The 21,640-nt window shown below is 54.3% G+C and overlaps 1 protein-coding gene across 1 annotated transcript in view; it reads left to right on the plus strand.

Annotated features, from left to right (window-relative positions):
• The window catches only part of LOC138833096 (nesprin-3-like), a 78,711-nt gene that overhangs the window by 33,915 nt on the left and 23,156 nt on the right, over nt 1-21,640 (plus strand). The window contains exons 3-11 of the mRNA XM_070031415.1: nt 1,130-1,278; nt 4,213-4,385; nt 5,501-5,810; nt 13,482-13,643; nt 14,820-15,167; nt 16,748-16,881; nt 18,657-18,831; nt 19,790-19,972; nt 21,329-21,472. Of these exons, the coding sequence (XP_069887516.1) occupies nt 1,135-1,278; nt 4,213-4,385; nt 5,501-5,810; nt 13,482-13,643; nt 14,820-15,167; nt 16,748-16,881; nt 18,657-18,831; nt 19,790-19,972; nt 21,329-21,472 (1,773 nt within the window). The 5' untranslated portion in view covers nt 1,130-1,134. The remainder of the gene's footprint in view (nt 1-1,129; nt 1,279-4,212; nt 4,386-5,500; nt 5,811-13,481; nt 13,644-14,819; nt 15,168-16,747; nt 16,882-18,656; nt 18,832-19,789; nt 19,973-21,328; nt 21,473-21,640) is intronic.

The following is a 21,640-nucleotide window of genomic DNA, read 5'->3' on the forward strand; positions in this document are numbered from 1 at the left end:
CGGTCGTGGGGCTTGAACTCTGGGCCTGGGCGCTGTCCCTCAGCTCTTCAGCTCAAGGCGAGCGCTCTACCACTTGAGCTACAGCGCCACTTCCGGTTTTTTCTGGTGGTTTATTGGAGATAGGCGTCTCATGGTCTCTTCTGCCCGGGCTGGCTTTGAACCGCTATCCTCAGATCTCAGCCTCCTGAGTAGCTAGGATTACAGGCGTGAGCCACCAGCGCCCGGCTTGAGCTGTGTCTTTTGATGATGTTTTATTTTACTTTTATTAGGAGTAGAGTTGTGATTGCTGGATGTACAGATGGGTCTCACTTTTTAGGATTCTGTCCTCCATAGTCATCTTCACAAATTCATGTGAGGCTTACATTTTTGTTGGCTGCATAGTATTCTCAAAAACAAGCCATCAATGACAGAATCAATTCCCAGTATGGGGCATATATGTTGTTTTGTCAGTTTAAATAATGGCATGGGGAGCTTTGTTTTTCAGTGTGCTAGACCTTATGCCCATTCTGAGCTACCTTACTCAATGACACAGGGCTTACTTTGTGCACGGCATCCTGGGAGACTGGAAGATAAGCCAGACACAATCCTTTCTATGAATTACAGATATAAATAACGTTAATCCAGAGCAAGTGATAGCTGCTATTAGCGGACAGCTAGAACTGGAGGACAGAAGAGTTTTAGCCTAGAATTGGTGGGATTTTAAGCAAGTTGCACGAGAAAAGTCAGCCTTTGCTTCCACAGCCTAGGGTAAGGCTGACCTAGCAGTCCAGTGGGTGGGGTGGAGGGCTGGGGGGGGGGGATGACCTGTGTCAGGAGAGCAAGCATCACCCAAGACTGACCAATGGGCTGCCAGGAGGGCAGTGTGTGTGGGGTGGGTGAGAAGCACACTAGTCTGGCCAGCCCCCGCCTGTAAGTTTGGAGGAACTATGGGGTCCTGAGGGCTTAGCTGGGGGGGGGGGTCGGTGTGTGTCTCTGCAGCCCACAGCAGGCTTACTCTCTGACCCCGCCACAGCAAGAGGTGCCACTGGGAGCTGCGGGAGGGAGTTGGTGGCCAGACGGGCTGTGGGCTGCCTGGGGCCTCTCTGCAGCTCTCTGCTTGACCGTGGGAGGCCCATCCTCACCCCCGCAGGTGCCATGACGCAGCAGCCCCAGGAGGGCTTCAGCAGGAGCATGGAGGACGCCCAGGAGTGGATGAAGGCCATCCAGGAGCGGCTGCAGATCAATGACAACACCCAGGGGCCCCGCGCGGCGCTGGAGGCCCGGCTGCGGGAGACAGAGGTAAGCGGAGGTCCCGAGGCCCTCTGGGGCCTGTGTCCCCTGCCCCGGCCTCCCCGGCCCCGGCCTCCCTGGCCCCTGCCTCCCTGGTCCTGGCGCTGCCCCTTCAGCCCCACGCTTTCCATCTGCTAAGGGAGAGACGCGGACTCCTCACCGTAGTTTTCAAACTCTGAAGGATGCACAGATGCCTGGAGATTTTGTTGAAGTGCACAACCTGATTGGGTGTGTTGGGGGCAGGGCCTGAGACTCTCCATTTCTAGCAAATTCCATTGGATGCTGTGCTTTGATGGTAAGGACTGGAGCCTGTCCTCTGAACCCCGTAGTGGGGTGGATCCCCAGATCTGGATCCTGTGCCTTCTTCCCCTGCCCCCTCTCCCCCACCCCGCCCCAGCCTGGCCTGCCAGCATAGTGCCCCTGGTTGAAGGTGGACTGCCCAAGGCCAGAGGGTAAGAGGGGTGACCATAGAGCCGGAGACCTGAACTATCATTTCCTTGAGTGCTGGAGTGTGGGGTGACCTCAGAGTCCGTCCCTCTCGGGACCTCAGCTTTCCTGTGTGCTTGTGAAGCATTGGCTTTACATCCAGTAAGAAACTCCATGATTCTGACTCAACGCCTAACATTAGGAGCTGGTGTGTGGGTGTGCATGCATGTGCACACAAGCACGCACACATGTGCCCACATGCACAGTACTGGGCTGCTCACTCTGCTTGGCTTTTTTACTCAAGGCTGGTACTCTACCACTTGAGCCACACTACTTCCAGGTTTTTGCTGGTTAATTAGAGAGAAGAGTCTCAGGGGCTTTTCTGCTTCAGCTGGCTTCAAACCATGCTCTTCAGATCTCAGGCTCCTGAGTAGCTAGGATTATAGGTGTAAGCCACTGGCAACCAGTTTCAATATGATGTGTGTGTGTGCACACGCATGTGTGCATGCATGTACCTGTTCTGGGACTTGAACTCAGGGCCCAGGCGCTGTGCTTGAACTTTTTTTGCTCAAAGCTAGGGCTCTAGCCTTGAGCATACCTCTACTTCTGGCTTTTTTGGTGGCCAATTAAAGCTAAGAGTCTCAGATCCTCAGATCTCAGCTTCCCGAATAGCTGGGATTATGCATGTGAGCCACCAGCGCCCGGCTCCAACATGACTTGAAAAAAAATTACGAGGTGAGGTTGACACAGTGGGGGTGTTCCCGCCGTCTCAGGGAAGGAAGGGGGGTGCAGGGTTGACTGATCTGCCTGGGGTCACAGCTGTCGGGTTGCAGCATCTGACACGTCAGAAGCCCTCCTACCCTATCTGCAGAGAAAGGTCAGACAGAGACAACCAGGCCCTGGCGTCAGCGTGAGGAATGTGACCGCCGGCAGCTGAGCTGGAGGTGCAGGCACACGAGTGCTCAGTGGGTACAAAGCGCGTAAGTGAGAGGTCACTGTGGGCTGTTAGTGACAGCCAGAGGCACAGTGTCAGCCAGGCTGTGCTCCCCGCCGCCTCCTGACATCTGACCCCCGGACACCAGAACCACAACCTCCGTCTTCCACTGACCTAGAGTTCTCAAGCCACAAAGGTCATGCAGGGCGAGGGAGTGGCACTGGAGTTGTTTAGTTGTGTTTGACTGCAGACACTGAGCAACTGAGCTGCTGGCCAGGAGTGGGAAAGCAGACGGGAGCTACTCAGGAGGCTGAGATCCGAGGGCCGGGGTTCGAGGCCAGCAGGGGCAGGGGAGTTTGTGAGACTCTTATCTCCAAGTAATCACTAGAAAACCAGCAGTGGCGCTGTGGGTCAACGTGGTAGAGCGCTAGCTTTGAGCAGAAAAGCTAAGGGACATTGCCTGGGCCCTAGTTCAAGCCCCAGGACCAGCACTAAAAAATAAAATAAGAGCTAATGGCAGCTAGAGAGCCCCACCTGCCCCAGGTCGAGTGGACAGCTTGGTCCTCCACAGAGCCTGGCCCAGGTGAGATGAGAGATGCCAGGTGCGTGTTAGGGGACATGTTCACGAGAGAAGGGAGCGGGAGCCATAGGAGAGGCAGGGCCCTAGCCTCCTGGAGGCTCAGGGAATTGGGTGAGGCTCTGAGGTCCCCTGAGCTAGCCATCCACCACAGGCCCCCAAAGCCTCCCAGGATCTGTCCCCGGGGGAACAGCTTTGCACAAATCCACTCATAGAGTTGAGTCCACTAATGCACTTTCTTCGTTTAATTTTCATCTAATTTAATTATCTTTTTTTTTTTTTTTTTTTTTGTCATTTGTGGGGCTTGAACTCTGGGCCTGGGCACTGTTTCTGAGCTCTTCAGCACAAGTCAAGTGCTCTACCACTTGAGCCACAGCGCCACTTTGGGTTTTCTAGTGGTTCATTGGAGGAAGTGTCTCACAGATGTTCCTGCTTGGGCTAGCTTTGAACCATGATCCTCAGGGCTCAGCCTTCTGAGTAGCTAGGATGACAGGCGTGAGCCACCGGCGCCTGGCTTAATTTAATTATCTTTGAGTAGTTGTGTAAAGGGGTTTCAATTCAGCAAGTCTGCTTAGTACAGTGCACCTGGACGCGAGTACTGCTCCCTCCCTGGTGCCTCCCACCGCCCATCCCCTCAAGCCTCCTGGTGCACATGTGCATGTTGAGTATTCTGACTGTCTTTGCCCACCCTTCCTCTCTCCATTCGCCGAGAGGTAGGTAGTATTAATCCCGCGGTGACATGAATGAGAAGTGCATGGAAGACGGCTGATCTGGCAGGGAGGAGGGCTATGTTCTCAGGGCAGGCCGGGCTGCGTGGGGCTGACCCCCAGGCCTCCATCTTCCCCTCCACAGGCTGCCCCCCTGGCCTGGAAGCGGGGCTGCAGGCTATGATCTGAGGGAATCCAGGTTCCCCCCCCCTCCCCCAGAAGGCCTGGCCAGTCCTCCCCAGGCCATGTCTGCTTGGGTGTTGCCTAACCTCCGGAAACTGGCCTTCGTGTCCACACAGAAAATCTGCCGGCTGGAGCCCGAGGGCCGCGTGAAGGTGGACCTGGTGCTGCAGGCGGCCGAAGCCCTCCTGGCATGCTGCCTTGAGGACCAGAAGCCCGAGATCCTGGCCCAGCTGAGGGACATCAAGGCCCAGTGGGAGGAGACGGTCACCTATATGACTCACTGCCACAGGTAGGGCAGCCCGGGGAGCCGTGCCAGGCCTGTGTCCGCAGTGCCTGCCGGGTAACTGTGCCCAAGGGACCTCAGCCCAAGGGACAGCTCTCCAGTCCTAGGATCCCCAGGAACTGGAGCCCAGCCTGACTCTTTCTAATTACCATTGATGTTCATAAGATACGGTTCCAGTGTTCCAGCCATTGCGTCTGGCCAGCAAGTCCTAATAGGTCCAGCATCAAGGCAGGCTAGCTTTGGCACTTTAGCCAGGGTCTCTCTCTGCCAGGACCCAAGAGTCAGGGTGTGGGAGAGACAGAGACTCAGACACACCCAGCGTCGATTCCTGCTCTGCTACTTGCTGTGCAGCCATGGGGAAGCTGCTTGATCTCTCTGAGCCTCAGTTGCTTCCTCTGGTCCAGGAGGGTAATCCAGTGCTCCCTGAAGGTAGTTAGAGGAATGGCAGCAGGGACCTTGCTGTGCGTGGTACGGGTGGTGCTGAGGAAGCTGGAGCAATGGCTTCCTCTCCATCATAAAGCAGGAGTGAGCCTGGACGGTCCTGCAGACCTTTCGCCTGAAATTGTAAACAGAATGGCTTGATGTTGGTTGAAGAGAAAGCCATGTCCATGTTGTACATGGGGAAACTGAGGCAAGGACGAGGCAGTTATCCTGCAAGTTTATGCTCCCCCCTACATCTTCTGCCCCCAGCTGGCAGGCACGAACCAACCCACAGATACCATTGTGCTCTGTGCATTAGTAGGCATGGTTCTGGGGTAGTCTTCTGTAGGCAGCATGTGCAAAGGGCCTGGGGCTACTGAGTACAGAGTTCTAACACTAGGCAGAAGTGGTTGGAGGAATCTGTGCACCGGCTATGGGGATTCAGGGCTAGAATTTGGGTCCTGGTGGCTTGGGGCTGCCTGAGCTGCTGGATTAGAGGGTGAGCTGAGGAGCAGCCTCACCTGAGGGCTTATATATAGGATGCAGGGGGTCTCATCCTGTAGAACTCAGGAAGGGTCTAGAACCCAGTGGCACTTGGCACAGAGAGAGAGCACCATCCTGCCCCTGTCACACAGCCCCTGGCACTGGAGTGGGTCAGCAGCGGGGCTGATTCCCTGACGGCTTTGTCCCCGCGCCCACAGCCGCATTGAGTGGGTGTGGCTGCACTGGAGCGAGTACCTGCTGGCCCGAGATGAGTTCTACCACTGGTTCCAGAAGATGACGGTCACGCTGGAGCCCCCGGCGGAGCTGCAGCTGGGCCTGAAGGAGAAGCAGTGGCAGCTGAGCCACGCCCAGGTGCTGCTGCACAACGTGGACAACCAGGCCGTGCTGCTGGGCCGGCTGCTGGAGGAGGCGGCCTCGCTGTTCAACAGGATCGGGGACCCCAGCGTGGACGGAGAGGCCCAGAAGAGGATGAAGGCCGACTACGACGCCGTGAAGGCCAGAGCCCAGGTGAGGCCTGGAGGATGGGTCTGTACCCAGCTACCCGCTGCCTGCCTCACCCAACCCTCCGCCGTGTGCCCGCTCCAAACCACCGCCTGCTGTCCATCGTGACCCCATCCACTCAGCCCTTCACTACCTACATACCCACCACATTCGTCTACTTGTCATCTGTCTACCACCCATCCGTCCATCCACCCACCCATCCATCTACCTACCTATCCATCCATGCATCCATGCATCCACCCACCCATCCACCCACCCATCCATCTACCTACCTATCCATCCATGCATCCATGCATCCACCCACCCATCCACCCACCCATCCATCTACCTATCCATCCATGCAACCATGTATCCATGCATCTATCCATCTACCTATCCATCCATCCATGCATCCATCCCTGTTACACATCTACCTACCTACATCCATGCATCCATCCACTCACCCATCCACCCACCCATCCATCTATCCATCTACTTATCCATGCATCTACCCATTCATCCATCTACTTACCTATCTGTCCATGCATCCATTCATCCATCTATCTATACATATCACACATCTACCTACCTACCATCCACCCACCCACCCACCCACCCACCCATCTACCTACCTATCCATCCACGCATCCATTCATCATCCATCTATACCTGTCACACATCTACCTACCATCCATCCATCCATCCATCTACCCATACATCCATGCATGCATCCATCCGTACCTGTCACACATCTACCTACCTACCTACTTATCATCCATCCACCTACTTATCCCCCAGTCACCACTCACCCACTTTATTGTCTACTGTCCCTCTGTCCACTTACCCTTCTATCTACTGACTACCCGTAAATCCATTCATCTACCTGTCAATCATCCATCTATCCATCTACCCCCCACCATCCATCTACCTGTCCACTCACTCTCCACCTCCCACCTACCCTCCCAGCCATCAGCCTGTCCAACACTCCCCTCACCCACTTGCCTACTCAGTCCTTTATAGGAGAATCTATCCTTTCTACTCATCTGTTTTCTTATTCACCTACCTCCCCACTAAAACAAGCTATCTTTTACTTAGCTATTCAGCCACTTAACCACCTACCCGCCCATCCATTTACCTGCCCATCATCTTACCCACTTGTTTACCCACCCATCTGCTCATCCATTCTGTCTGTGTACTGCGTCACCCACCCACCTCTCACCATTTCCTGTCTAACCCATTTGTTTAACCCTACTTATTTGCTAACCGTCCACCCACCTGTGCATCCACACAGCCTCCTACTGTTCACATGGAGGGTTGCTATGGGCTTAACACACTTCCTGCACATGTGCTGACTGCTCGCTCATGGACTGTGATGTCCATTTTCACCCAGCAGCTTCCCTCCCGAGCGCCTTCTGTCGCTCTCCCTGCCTCCTCCTCACTTCCCACGTCTTCCCCTTGGGCTCTCTTCTGGCCCCTCTAACCTGTCCTGCTCTGCCCTCACTTGGCCCTGCCCCAGCCCTCTGACAGCCTCTGTGTTCATACCTCACCTCATCCTGGCCTCGAGTCTGAAGCAGTTTGTTGAATTAGTAGATTCAATTATTGTTTTTGTAGAAACAGTATTTGATTGTTTCCTAGGAGTACCTATCCTTTTGTTTTATTTATTTATTTATTTATCTATCTATCTTTGTCAGTCATGGGGCTTGAACTCTGGACCTGGGCGCTGTCCCTGAGCTATTCTGCTCGAGGCGACCACTCTACCACTTGAACCACAGTGCCATTTCGGCTTTTTTGTGTTTGTGGTACTGAGGAATTGAACTTGGGGCTTCATGCATGCTAGGCAAGCATTCTACCACTAGGCCACATCCCCAGACCTAACCTTTTGTTTTAAAGTAACGTCTTTGTGCCTTAATGTTTGCATTCTTCCTGGATCCGGACTGCATGCGCGCTCTTTATAAGCACACAGAGGCTTTAGAGCCTCTGCCAGCTGTGGAGGAGCTGGCGCTCCAGGGTCTGTCTGATGGTGGCTGTCTCCTCGGAGGAGTCTGTGAGTCCGTGGTGCTCCCTGTCCTCAGCAGGGCTCATGTTTGTTACCTACATTGCTTCTGTTCCTTTGTTTCCTGAGTCAAACAAGTTGTTTAGGCTTGAACTCTGACCCCCCCACCCCCCCCACCGCCTGGCCAGGCCATGTATCAGGCCTTTGGTGATACATGCTGGAAAGTGACTGGTTTTGTTTTTGTGCCAGTACAGGGTTGAACTCGGCCTCAGGTTCTTTTTGAGCTTTTTCACTCAAGGCTAGTACCTTACCATGAGCCACTTCCTGTTTTTATTGGTTAATTGGAGCTAAGAGTCTCCCTCAGATTCGACTGCCCAGGATGGCTTTGAGCCTCGATCCTCAGATCTCAGCCTCCTGAGTAGCCAGGATTACAGATGTGAGCCACTGGCGCCTGGCTCCAGGCTTCCTTTTGATACTGTGGCTGACAGGGGCAGGGCAGCCTCTCCAGGGCGCTGCCTCTCTGCAGAGTGGAAGTCCATTCCCACTGCAGCCCCATGGCCCAGCCCGGCTCCTAACTCCCAGGAGGCTGGCACAGTGCACGTTTAATGGGCTGTGAGCACGTTGCAATCCAACAGCACCCACCCGCTCTCCCTTCCTTCCTGCGGTGGCCTATCTCTTGGGCTGGACTGGAGGATTCCCAGTTCCCAGCAACTTACAGGAAAGCAGTTGTGTAATCAACAGAGAAAGGAATCCATCAGGAGACGTTTCTGGTCCTGAATTAGGAAAGAACTGGGTTCGAAGCCAGGCTCCATTGCTTCCTCCCAGTGTGGCCTTGGGGAGTCTCACCCTGCCACGGCCAGGTTCCAGGGGCTGGAGGAGTTCTGCGCGTGTGTTTCCAACATAGAGGAAGTTCTCTCCTTCCAGTAGCCATGAGAATAAATAGACACTGCATGTGTCTGTGTTTGACATACGGCAGGTGCTCGGAACTATTTATCAAATGAAGGAAGGCTCACCCTGGATGGGAGCCATCTGCCCCGCCCCGCCCCGCCCCAGGCAGGAGCTGTCCCAGCACACAGAGCTGCAGAAGCGCTAGGTTTCCCTAGGCCTGTCTCTCAGGCCTGGGAGAGGCCCCACAGCCCCTCCCTGGTGACTTGATGGAAGACAGGGGCCTGTGCCAATGAACAGTCCGGAGCAGGTGCAGGGAGCAGAGGAAGGTGGCGGTCAGGAGGCAGGCGTGGAGGGGTAGAGGCTGGCTCTTGTGATTTCTATGGCGTTCAGAGCTCAGGGCTTCAGGGTGAAATGATAATGAAGCACTCTTTGGTGATCATTGCTGCCTGAACTGTCTGACACCCAGAAGTGGCTTCCACCGGCCTCACCAGCCACCACGTGGAAACGGGGGGCTGTTGCACGTGGGTTGATCCAGATCCTGCATCTAGATGTGAATTTACTTGGCTGTTTTTGGCCACAGGGGTGAGGGGGGGACGGAGGGACCTCAGCCACTCTGAAGTCTCTCACAGGATGTGTGCGTGAGCTTTTCCGAGCCAGAGCCTCTGATAGATTCCCAGGGTGCACCGGGACCTTGGGAAAGTGGAGAAGCTGTTGGACTAGGGTGGACTGTGTGCCATGTGGCAAGAGATGGGGGCTTCTACAGGCCCAAGGCCTCGTGGGTACAGTGTGACTTAGCCCCAGACAACAACCTCTTGGGCACGGCCAGCCTTTCGACTCTGGAGGAGGAAAAGCACTGGCTTCCTCTCAGGCATCAGGAAATAGGGGGAGTAGTTCCCATTCAGTGGCCCCCCAAAGATCATCTGTGGCCCAGATTCCCCTTGGACACCTGTCCTGCACCCTGGGTGAAGACCTCTCCTTGTACAAAAGACTCTGGCCTGGCAGAGCTACCCCAGCGACCAAGCATTCCTGGAGTGGGCAGCTGGGAATCTTGCTGGGGCCCAGACCTTGCCCGGGGCAGGGAGGTTCATTCCGCACACTGTATTTGCTGACATCTTTAACCCATGCAAGTCTGTTTCCAACAGTCATGTCCAACAGGCCCTGTTCCATCTAGAAAAATCTGTTTTCATAGACATCCAGCATGTGAATTAGCAAAAGCTTCTGACATTGGTGTGGATGGGACCCTACCCCATTCCTTTGTGCTCAACCCTGGCGGGGTGGGGGTAGGGGGTGGGATAGGGACGATTCTTGGTCGGGGTTCCAGGCCTAGCCTAGAAGTAAGCAGTATGGCCATGCAAATCATCACAAGGGGAAGGCCAGCATCCCAGGTAGGCTGGTACCAGGAATGTCTGCTAGTTTTCCCCTTCCCTTCCCTTCCCTTCCCTCCCCTCCCCTCCCCTCCCCTCCCCTCCCCTCCCCTTCCCTTCCCTTCCCTTCCCTTGCTAATCCTAAGGCTTGAACTCAGGACCTGGGTGCTTTCCCTGAGCTTCTTTGTGCTCACAGCCTACTACTCTACCACTTGAGCCACAGCACCATGTCCAGCTTTTTCTAAGTAGTTTATTGGGGATAAAAGCCACAAGGACTTTCTCTCCTGGCTGGCTTTGAACTGAGATCCTCAGATCTTAGCCTCCTGAGTAGTTAGGAGTAGTTAGTAGGATTACAGGTGTGAGCCTCCAGCGCCCTGCTAGCTGGTTAATATTTAACCCACGGCTTCTGTTTTCCAAAGCGCCAGGCTAACAGCAGCGTCCTGGGCTCCAGCCCGGAGAGAAGGGGAGTTTGGCTTCTCGCCATGGTCGGTGCATCCTTTGCAGGGACATAAATCCAGGCTGCCCTTGTTAATGGCTTGCGTTGTGACATTTCTGACAAGGCTCCCACTACAGATGGCTTCATTGTTTGGTTTAATGAGAAGGTGGGGCGTTCTCCCATCCGTCAGCGCTGTCACCCTCCCCTGGGACTGCACTCGCTGTTGGCCGTGCCTGGCACACATCTCTTGTGGATGGCTGCCGGCCGCCAGTCCTCGCAAGCGCCTGCTTCCGATCACGGACAGTTTGTTTACTCTCTGCTGCCCTGGGTGGCAGCGCCTCATCATTCACACACACGCACACACAGTCTCCGCAGGCCTCTCCTAACCCAACATGCTCCACACAGCCCGTCCAGGGGTGGGGCGGGGCGGGGCTGGTTTCCCAGGGTTCTGTTGGAGGTTGACCCTCAGGATCGAAGTGTGGGGGGGGAACCTGCAGGAATGGGAGGGGCTAGAACATGGATTTGAGGACCACAGGGCAGAGATGCAAAGGCATCGCCCCAATCAGGGGTCCTCTTCTGCTGCAAGCAGTACTGCAGAGAGACTTCTGAGCACTTCCTGGAAGGGCCTGGTCTAATTCTTTGCTTCCACTTGTCAGGTGGAGAGCTCTTCTCCCACTTGGCTGTTGCTGCTGCAGAGGTTTAAGTGAGTTACTATTAGATTTTTTTTTTCCCCAGCTGTGGGAGCTGAACTCTGGGCCTGGGTAGCTAGCACTCTACCACTTGAGCCACAGCGCCACTTCTGGCTTTTTTCTGCTTATGTGGTGCTGAGAAATTGAACCCAGAGCCTCATGCATGCAAGGCAAGCACTCTACCACTGAGCTATCTTCCTAGCCCTGACTGTTATTAGATTTTGAAGAGAGGCAGCATATATAAGTAGCTAGGAAAAGTTTTAAGATCATTTATCTGTCTGCTTTATATTCCAGAGAACTTGTGTGTATGTAGGTATGTGCATATGTGTGTGCATGTGCATATACACGTGTGTGTGCATGCCAGCACTTAGGTTTGAACTCAGGGCCTTGCATTCTTGCTTGAGTTTTTCTGTTCACAGCTGGTGCTCTAACACTTGAGCTACTCCTCTGCTTCTGGCTTTTTGCTGGCTAGTTAAGAGATGAGCCTCTGGATTGGCTTTGGGCCTTGATCCTCAGATCTCAGCTTTCTGAACTTGGTAAAAAGCACATTAGGGCTCATGTGGCAAGTTCATGTCTGAATGGGGGCCAGGGGACAAAAACTGAGAGCTGAATAATATATGTCTCATGTCAAAGTGACACGTCCCCAGAGAAGGGTGACGGAGCAGGGCCGTCCTGTGCGCAGTGTCCACAGAGCCTAACGTGCCAGCTGCGGTGCACACAGCGCCCTCTGGAAACGGCTGCTGCAGAATCTGAACGTGGAGGAGCCAAGCGTCCCCCTGTGACCCTCTAGGGGCGTGGTCTGCAAAGCCCCAGCCTGAGCAGTGACTGTGCGTCTACTCTTGCTGGGGACTCACATTTGCTGTGTGAATCTCAGCCCTGTGGGTGCGGCCAGCGTTCCGGGACCTGCGTCCTGCAGGGCAGAGACTGTGGGATTGTAAGTGTGAGGTGGCAGTCCACATCAGCCACGTGGAAGTACTTGTCCACCGAGGCCCCTCCCTCCCTCTGGCTTCCCACAGCACAAACCCCCTCCAAACTCGACTTCCATTGCTGTGGCAAAATACCGGCCAAGAACAACTTTTCTTTAAAGTTTCTGGGAAACAGATTCATAGGGCCCAGACTGGCCATTGACTTCAGTTATCTCAGTCTCTGGAATAGCTGGGATTATAGGTATGAGCCACCTGACCCTGTTTTTTGTTTGATTTTTTAAAAAGATTTTTGTTGTTATTATAATGGTGATGTATACAGGGGTTACAGTAACATAAGTCAGATAAATAGTACATTTTTTCAGGGGGGACAATGTCATCCTTTCCCTTGCTCCCTCCCAGTTTTTCTCTCCCTGTTATTTGATTGTTTTTATGCCAGTGCTAGCTTGAACTCACTGTCCCTGAGCATTTTTGCTCAAGGCTGGCACTCTACCACTTGAGTCACAGTGCCACTTCTGGCTTTTTCTGTGTATGTGGTACTGAGGAATCGAACCCAGGGCTTCATGCATGCTAGGCAAGCACTCTACCACTAAGCCTCATTTTCAGTCCACCCTGTGAGGTTTTGAACACTAAGATTCAAGGTTTTCGCTTGGGCTTGGTGCCAGCGGGAGCCATAGTTGTAGGGCTCTAGGGAGACAGCGCTAGCATGGGTGGTTTGTGAATTAATCTCTAGGAACAGTGACTGAGGCTTACAGCAGGGACAGTCTTTCCCTCAGATGCCCTCTACCCTCGAGACACCAACCTGGGTGGTTTGGCCCGCAGTGGGACTGGATGGGAATGGCGAAGACTCCCACTATGCAGGGAGCATCGCCACGTTCATGGAATGGCTTGCCAATTGTGGCTTACCCTGCAGCCGCTGCTGTGGACGGAGCGAGAGGCACCCGTGCATCTGGCCTTGCATTTCAGCCTGTGCTGGTCCAGCAGCCTTGGGCCAGTCACGTCACCTCTAGGAGGCTGGGTGTCGCTAAGCCGGGATCCTAATGGGAAGCTACCATAGGTGGTCAGGAGATTCAAGGAGTTGTGTGTGGAAAATCTACCATGGTGAAGACTCTCAGGCCCGTGCTCCGGGCAGTGTTGTCATTGTAGTTGTATTCACACCCCATTCGGGTGCCACTCCTTGGACACGAGAAAGAACACCAGCTGTAGTGAAGGCAGGTGCCAGGGTCAGCATCTGGGCCTTCAAACCCATCTTCTGACGTGGTGCTACTTGAGATAAAGAACACCTCTCAGTTTCTACTGCCAGGACTGAATGTGGGCTGTTTACCCTCCCCTCCCCATCCACACAGATGTAGCAGGCTGGCACCGCTGGCTCTGAAGGCTCATGGCAGTTGTCTCTTGCCCTTAGGAGCGGGTGGACTTACTGGCCAGCATTGCCCAGGAGCACGAGCAGTACCAGGCCAGTGTGGACGAGTTCCAGCTGTGGCTGAAGGCAGTGGTGGAGAAGGTTCACAGCTGCCTGGGACGGAACTCCCAGCTGACCACAGAGCTCCGCCTGGCTGCCCTGCAGGTTAGTCCTTCCAGTCCTAACCAGAGCCCCAGCACTGCCCGAAGCCTGCAGCACCCAGGCTCAAGTTCCGTCCTTCAGTCAGTCAGTTTTTGTGCCAGTCCTGGGGCTTGAATTTAGGGCCTGGGTGCTGTCTCTGAGCTTTTGTCCTCAAGACTAGAACTCTACCACTTGAGCCACAGCTCCACTTGTGGCTTTTTTTGGTGGCTCATTGGAGATGAGAGTCTCATGGGCTTTTTTACCTGGGCTGGCTTTGAACCATAATCCTCAGCCTAATAAGTAGCTAGGATTATAGGTGTGAGATGCCTAGCCCTAGTTTCTATTTAAGTGTTGACTGCCAATGGCTCTAAGCCTGTTTGTTTAAAAGGAAAAAATTTAAACTGCCAGGAGGCCAGGGATTGGTGGCTCACACTGGCAATATAGCTACACAGAAGGCTGAGATCTGAGGATCCAGGCTTAGAAGCCAGCCCAGGCAGAAAAGTCTATGAAACTCTTTTTCCAATGAACCATCAAAAAGCCAGAAGTAGAGGTATGGGCTCAAGCGGTTGAGTGCCAGCCTTGAACAAAAAAAAAAAACCAAGCAAGAGTGTGAGGCCCTGGGTTTAAGCCTCAGTACTGGCACAAAAATATAAAGGAAGAAACAGAAGAAATGCTAGGAAATGCTGAAGACAACAGAAGACTTGCTTCTTGACTTAATCAAATGGCTTGATGAGAAAAGGAAGCCCGTGTGTGGCTCAGCCCGTGGCCCTGCCTTGGGCAGCTGGTAGGCTTCTGGGCTCAGGAATCTGGGAATCAGCCTATGCCTGCCTTCTGGATCCGGAATGTGCGACACACATTTGATTTTTCCTTTTAATTTAATTAATTTATTTTTGCCAGTCCCGGGGCTTGAACTCAGGGCCTGGGTGCTGTCCCTGAGCCTCTTTGTGCTCAAGACTAGTGCTCTACCACTTGAGCCACAGTACCATTTCCAGCTTTTTCTGAGTAGTTTATTGGAGATAAGCGTTTCACAGACTTTCCTGCTCAGGCTGGCTTTGAACCATGATCCTCAGATCTCAGCCTCCTGAGTAGCTAGGATGACAGGTGTGAGCCACAGGTGCCCTGCTCACATTTGCTTTTTCTCCCCACCCCCCCACTCTGGTGTCCCCTCTCCTCCTTACCCCCGCCCCCTCGCCCCCGCAGGACATCGCCAAGGATTTCCCCAGGGGTGAGGAGGCTCTGGCGAGGCTGGAGGAGAGGGTGCCGGCCGTCATTGGGAACACCTCTCCCCTGGGTGCGGAGAGACTCACGGCTGAACTGGAGGAGATGCGGATGGTTCTGGAGAAGCTGCGGGTGCTCTGGCAGGAGGAGGATGGGCGGCTCCAGGGCCTGCTGCGGTCCCAGGGCGCCTGCCAGCAGCGCATCCGGCAGCTGGAAGCCGAGCTCCGGGAGTTCAGGCAGAGCCTTGAGCGGCTGGGCCAGCAGGGCCTGGAGCCCATGGCGCCCGGGGCCACGGAGGACCAGCTGGTGGCTCACTGGAGGCGCTGCTCGGTAAGCAGCGGTTGGCCCCTGCCCTGGGGGAAACAGTCAAGATGGAGCCTGTCCACACTTTTCAATGAGGGTCAAGGTTCACGGCGGGTAGAAGAGCAAGGCCAGAGGAAGCACAGGACTGCAGGCGTGGACCTCAGAGCCCGTCCCTGGCCGGTGCGAGATGAGGGGTAGACTTCCTTGGAAGGGATTTGGAATGTTGGGCCAGAAGGAATGCGTCATAGAGAGATGCATGTGGGGGTGCTGAGCCAAGGATGCCTGTGATGAGGGGGGGCCCCGGGGAGGCCTGGACCCAGACACCCAATCAGAGGACACCCCATCCTGTCCACTCCACAGATGACCTACATTCATGGCACGGTAATGAAATACTAGAGACAATTCACTTACAAAGAGTGAAGGTTTTGGCTCAGGGTCAGGGAGGCTCTGGTCTGGGATTTGCATTTTCTTGGGCCTATCATAAGGCAGGAAGCAGAATAACCCTGGGACATTCAGGCCCTAGGGGCCCCTTCAGCCCCACCCCCACCCCCAGAGAGCCAGGGATGTCCCATTAGGGACAAAAGTTCATGGCACCTCCCAACAGCACTACTGCTGAGATCATGCCCATGGCATGTGGGTCTTTGTGGGGACACTCAGGGGGTGACTCGTGGATCAGCACCCCTCCTCCCCTCCTCGCCTTGGTTATTTCCATGAAAGAAGTGGTTTAGAGAAAAATCATCCCATTTCCTTCCTCTCCACCACTCTTGAATTTCCTCTCTTCCTTTGAATCTTCACCTTTATGCACAGTATCTATGTGTTGAGAGTGTGTGTGTAAGTGCTCGCTCTGTGGTCTCTCTCTCTCTCTTTCTCTCTCTTTCTCTCTCTCTCTGCCAGTCCTGGGGCTTGAACTCTGGGCCTGGGCACTGTCCCTGAGCTTCTCTGTGCTCAAGACTAGCACTCTACCACTTGAGCCACAGCACCACTTCCAGATTTTCTATTTATGGTACTGAGGAATCAAACCCGGGGCTTCATGCATGCTAGGCAAGCACTCTACCACTCAGCCACATTCCCAGCCCTCTGTGGTCTCTTATCCAGCCTCCTTGTGAACCAGGTCACCCTACAGCACCGTCTTTCCACCCAGGACCTGCTGCCCCTTCCCCTTGCTATGGGACCGCTTTGACGCCCCCCTCATATGCACAGAAGGGGCAATGGTCATTGAACCCCCATGATCAGACTCCCAAGTACTCAGCCTCTGCTTAAAAGTCACTGATCAAGTCAGCACCGGTAGCTCATGCTTGTCATCTTAGCTACTCAGGAAGCTGAGACTTGAGGATGGTGGTTTGAAGCCAGCTCAGGCGGACAAATCTGTGAGACTCTGTGAGAATCTGTGGACCAGCAAAAAAGCCGGAAGTGGAGGTGTGGCTCAAGACTTAAGGGAGGCAGGGAAGCCACGCTCTAGGTGGGGAACAGGGACTGAACTCGATAGTGGAGCCTCTGGTTCCTGCCCTTGGTAACCAGTTTGGAGAAACTGGTGGGCCACACTCCCTGGCCCATGCTCAGCGCCCTTCTCACATTCCCTCCCCCCATGGTGCTGTCCTGTCCTACAGGCCACAAGGGCAGCACTGGCCTTGGAGGAGCCTCGTGTGGACCGGCTACAGGTCCAGCTGAAGGAGCTGCTCGCCTTCCCTGACCTGCAGTCCTTCTCTGCTCATGTGGTGGCTGCCATCCAGGAGTATCAGAGGTACGTGGGGGCCGAGGCCGGGGTAGGGGCATGCCCCACACTGCTGGCCTCTCTCCAGGAGGTGGCCCTGCTCGCTGACTGAGGTTGTCCTAGGCCATGTCGAGCATGATTTCCTTTCCAGGCAGCTCATTCCATTTCTGTTGGGTCTCCGTGCGCCACTTCAGCGTGAGGTTTAGTGTGTGATGGCCGGAAGGGAGAGAGATCACTGATAAGAGCCATTCTCTGCCAGTGACTACACCAAAACCAAACCATCAGAGCCTGTGTGCATGGATCTGTGGGGGTGGCTGGTGTGCATGCCAGCCCAGCCTTGACCTGACCCCTGGGCTCCCAGACCCAGTTGCCCAGCTTCCTTGCCCAGCAAAGACTATAGGATAAAGGCTTCCCGCGTGGGAATGTGTACCAGCTGTGTGAATTCAGGGTGTCCTGAACACAGCTTCAGGTGCCTGCAGCCTCGGTGTGTCGCATACCTCTGCCTGCTACGGGGTTCTTTCCGAATGATGGAGGCTTCCATTCACAGCTGTGCTGGGCCCACATCTGTAAATTGGGACAGGGCCTGAATCCCCTGTGGGATGCTGAGGCAGTGTGGGTAAGGGGCTGGACTTCCTGAGTGCAAAGCAGCAGAGGGGTAGATGGAGGGGGCAGAGCTTTGCTCCGTCTTGTAGATTCTAGATTGGCAAAGGCCCAAGGGGGCAGAGTAGCTTTGGGTATTAGACCTACCTTTCTGTTGTTTACTCATCTTTTTATTTATTTATTTTGTGGGTGGTGGAGCTTGAACTCCGGGCCTGAGCACTGTCCCTCAGCTCTTCAGCTCAAGATGAGTGCTCTACCACTTGAGCCACAGTACCACTTCAGGTTTTACTGGTGGGTAATTGGAGATAAGAGTCTCATGGATGTTCCTGCCTGGTCTGGGGTTGAACTGAGATCCTTAGATCTCAGCCTCCTGAGTAGCTAGGATTACAGGGATGATCCACCAGTGCCTGTCTTACTCATCTTTTTAAAAATTATAAGTTTAAGCTGGGCACCAGTAGCTTGCATTGGTAATCCTAGCTACTCAGAAGGCTGAGATCTGAGGATCATGGTTCAAAGCTACACTGGACACACAAATCTGAAAGACTCTTATTTCTAATTAACTACCAAAAAGCCAGAAGTAGAGCTGTGGCTCATGTGTTAGAGTACCAGCCTTGAGTGAAAAAGCCAAGTGAGAACAGAAGGTCCCAAGTTCAATCCTCAATACCAGCACAAAATAATTAATGATAAAAATAATAATAATAATAAAGAGTCTGTAGGTATGACCTCAGAAAGACCTGAGCCATGCCCAATGCTTTTTTTTTTTTTTTGCCAGTCCTGGGGCTTGAACTCAGGACATGGACACTATGCCTGAGCTTCTTTTGCTCAAGGCCACCACTTGAGCCACAGTGCCACCTCCAGCTTTTTCTCTTTGTGTGGTACTAAGGAATCGAACCCAGGGCTTCATGCATGCTACGTGAGCACTCTACCACTGAGCCACCTTCCCAGCCCCTACACTGAGCCACCTCCCCAGCCCATACAGTTCATTTTCAACATAGTGTCCAGCGAGCACTGCTGCTGCATTTGCCCAGTGCTTTTGCATATCAGTGCTCAGAGGTCTCTGCCATCTACCTACCATACCTATCACTGCAGTTACTGCCTGTAGTCCAAAAAGTAGGAAAGAGAAGTGCACACTGGGTTCCGGGGAACCCATGCTGGTCCCCAACCGCACATTCTCCTCTCCATTTGCCCCTCTCTGATCCTTGCAGCATGAAGGCCCTGAGCACCCGGCTCCGCAATGCCACGGGGGCCGAGCTGTGGCAGCGTTTCCAGCGCCCCCTGCACGATCTGCAGCTGTGGGAGGCCCTGGCCCAGCGGCTCCTGGACGTCACTGCCAGCCTGCCAGACCTGCCCTCCATTCACACCTTCCTGCCCCAGATCGAGGTACTAACCCTGCTCGGGCCAGGCCGGCTGACTCATGTGTCTGGAGAGGTGCCAGCCTGGCGTGTGGCCTGTGAGCCTCTCTTCCAGGCCGGTACCTTCACCCTGACTGTTGGCCTCAGGGCCGGCTCCTCCCGCGCCTGTCTGCCGAGGGAAACGGAAGGAGCCAGCCTGGGCAAACACCTCCAGTTTCCTCTGAGTTCTGTGACAGATCTCCAAAGATCATCCAGAATAAATCCTAATGGCAGGCCACGCCTGACACCTTCCTTTTTTCTTTTCTTTTCTTTGGTTGGTTGAGGGGCTTGAACTCTGGGCCTGGGCGCTGTCCCTCAGCTGTTCAGCTCAAGATGAGCACTCTACCACGTGAGCCACAGCGCCACTTCCAGTTTTCTGGTGGTTTTTATTAGAGATCAGAGTCTCACGGACTTTCCTACCTGGGCTGGCTTTGAACCGTGATCCTCAGATCTTAGCCTCCTGAGTAGCTAGGATGACAGGTGTGAACCGCCAGTGCCCGGCTGTGGCACCTTCCTTTCTGAGGCTGCCCTTAAACCCTAGGTGTTTACAGGTGGCTTAAAGCAGTAAAGTCTGTGTCTCCCAGAGGGTGCTAGCAGGGCCCCAGAGACCCTGTCAGTGATGGAGATCTCCCTTGGACACCCACCTTGCTGAGCATGGCGTGGGCCACTGTGGGGAAGGCAGTCCTGCGGTATCCCCACAGGAGCCGAGTGTGGAACGGCAGCCAGAGGAGGTGGGATTGGTGGCGGGGGGGATTTCTGAGACAAGTAGGAGGCAGAATTGCATCGTGGGCGTGGCCAAGGTGATGGATTGGGGCGGGGCGAAGAGAAGAACTATTGCCGCGTCTTCCTCGAGGAGGTGTCTTCCCATTCGGGTTTACTGTTTCCCGGGCCTCCTATGCGCCAGCCCAGGTGTGCTCCGTGGCTCACAGGGGGCTTGGGTTCCCTAGGCAGCCCTGGTGGAAAGTTCTCGTCTGAAGGAGCAGCTGGCCGCACTCCCGCTGAAGGCAGACCTGCTGGATAGCGTCTTTGGTCAGGAGAGAGCGCAGGCGCTGCTGGAACAGGTGGCGGGGGCCGTGAGGGACAGGGACCTGCTGCACAACCGCCTTCTGCAGAGAAGGAGCAAGCTGCAGGTGAGTGGATGGACCCTCAGGATGCCCCGGGGGTGTTCTAATCCCAGCTCTACCCCTTGCCACTGTGACCCTGGGGGTGATTCTTTGTCTCCCGCAATCTCAGGCCCTTTATGTGTAAAAGGATTCTGGTCTCCCTTGAACTGGCTCCCTGGCCAGCTCCCAACCGCAATCCAACTGAACTATCTTCCTCAGAGACAGGAAAGCTTGGAGAAAAAGAGTAATTGTGAAGATGAAACAACCACATGCTAGGAATATGGGTGTTACTGGAGACACACTCTTGTCACACTAAAACAAAGCTAGAGCTTTTTTTGTTTTTGTTTTTTTGTTGTTCTCTCTCGATGCCAGTACAAGGGCTTGAACTCAGGGCCTTGGCAGGATCCCTTTTTCCATTTGAGGCTGGTGCTCTCCCACCTGATCCACAGTTCCACTTCTGGATGTTTGCTGGTTCACTGGAGATGAGAGTCTTGTGTACTTTTCTGTCAGGGATGGCTTGGCACTGTGTTCCTCAGAACTTAGCCTTCTAAGTAGCTGGGATTACAGATGTGAGCCGCTGGCACTGGCCTACATAGCTTGAAATTCTGTGAGCAGCCTCTTCTGTATGATGAATGTCCGCTGGGTCTCTGATTATGGTGACCATAATGATTACAATCTCTGGGGCGCTGGCTGCAGGTCAGGCTCTTGCCAAGAGCTTCACACCTGTGATCTATCTGACCCCAGGGACCCCATGAGGAGGTTTGTCTTGGTTCAGAGGCACTCAAACGAGGGGCTTGTGGTCTAGAAATGGCGGGGCTAAGACTCAGGCTGCACATACTGCTGTTTGTTTTACTCCAAGGCTGCAATCTCACCCTGGGCTCTGACCCTCATTGGCAGAGCTAGGTTGGGTTTCAGGAACTGGAAGATTAGGGGGACACAGAGAGGAAGCTGAGGTCTCCCCATGGAACAGACACAAGCCAGTGGCAGAGACAGCAGGGCAGCATTTCCTAGGGCCCATCACGATGTCGATCTTAAGCAAGGGCCCACAGACTGTGAAGAGCAAGAGCAGAGGGGATCTATGTGTGCAGGGCCCTTGGCTCAGCTGTCATTCAAATTCTAACAGTGGAGACAAATGGCTGCATCTTTGTTCTAATAAAACTTTATTTGTACAAAGAGATCTCTAATAGGATGGGGTGGGGGGAGGCTGCCAGCCCCTGTTCTAAAATGGTGTGATCAAAGTGTGTCACTGGGAGAGAGCTGTGACCCATGGACAGACTCCCACGCCAGTACTCATGGGAGCAACTGGATTGCAAGTCTACGCATACAAGTAGGTACCCAGGAGGTAAGCACTTAATTTGCAGCAGCCTGGTTCTGTCTCTGCAGAGTTTGCTTGTCCAGCACAAAGACTTTGGGGCTGCTTTTGAACCCCTGCAGAGGAAGCTCTTGGACCTGCAAGTCAGGATGGAGGCGGAGAAAGGGCTCCAGAGGGACATCCCTGGAAAACAGGCCCAGCATTCAAGGTTGCAGGTGAGGGGGTTTGTGGGCCCTGGTCACCCCATGTGGAGGCTTGGTTGTGCACAGAAGCTGCCCTCCCTCCTCACAAGGGGAACTGGGGAGCAGCAGGGAGCTGGAGCCCAGGGTAGTGATCCATCTCACTTGATCTGACTTTTTGTCTATTTATTTATCTGATGCTTC

The sequence above is a fragment of the Dipodomys merriami genome, unplaced genomic scaffold (genome assembly GCF_024711535.1).
Source record: "Dipodomys merriami isolate MVZ:Mamm:240054 unplaced genomic scaffold, mDipMer1.0.p SCAF_200, whole genome shotgun sequence".
Classification (NCBI taxonomy): domain Eukaryota; kingdom Metazoa; phylum Chordata; class Mammalia; order Rodentia; family Heteromyidae; genus Dipodomys; species Dipodomys merriami.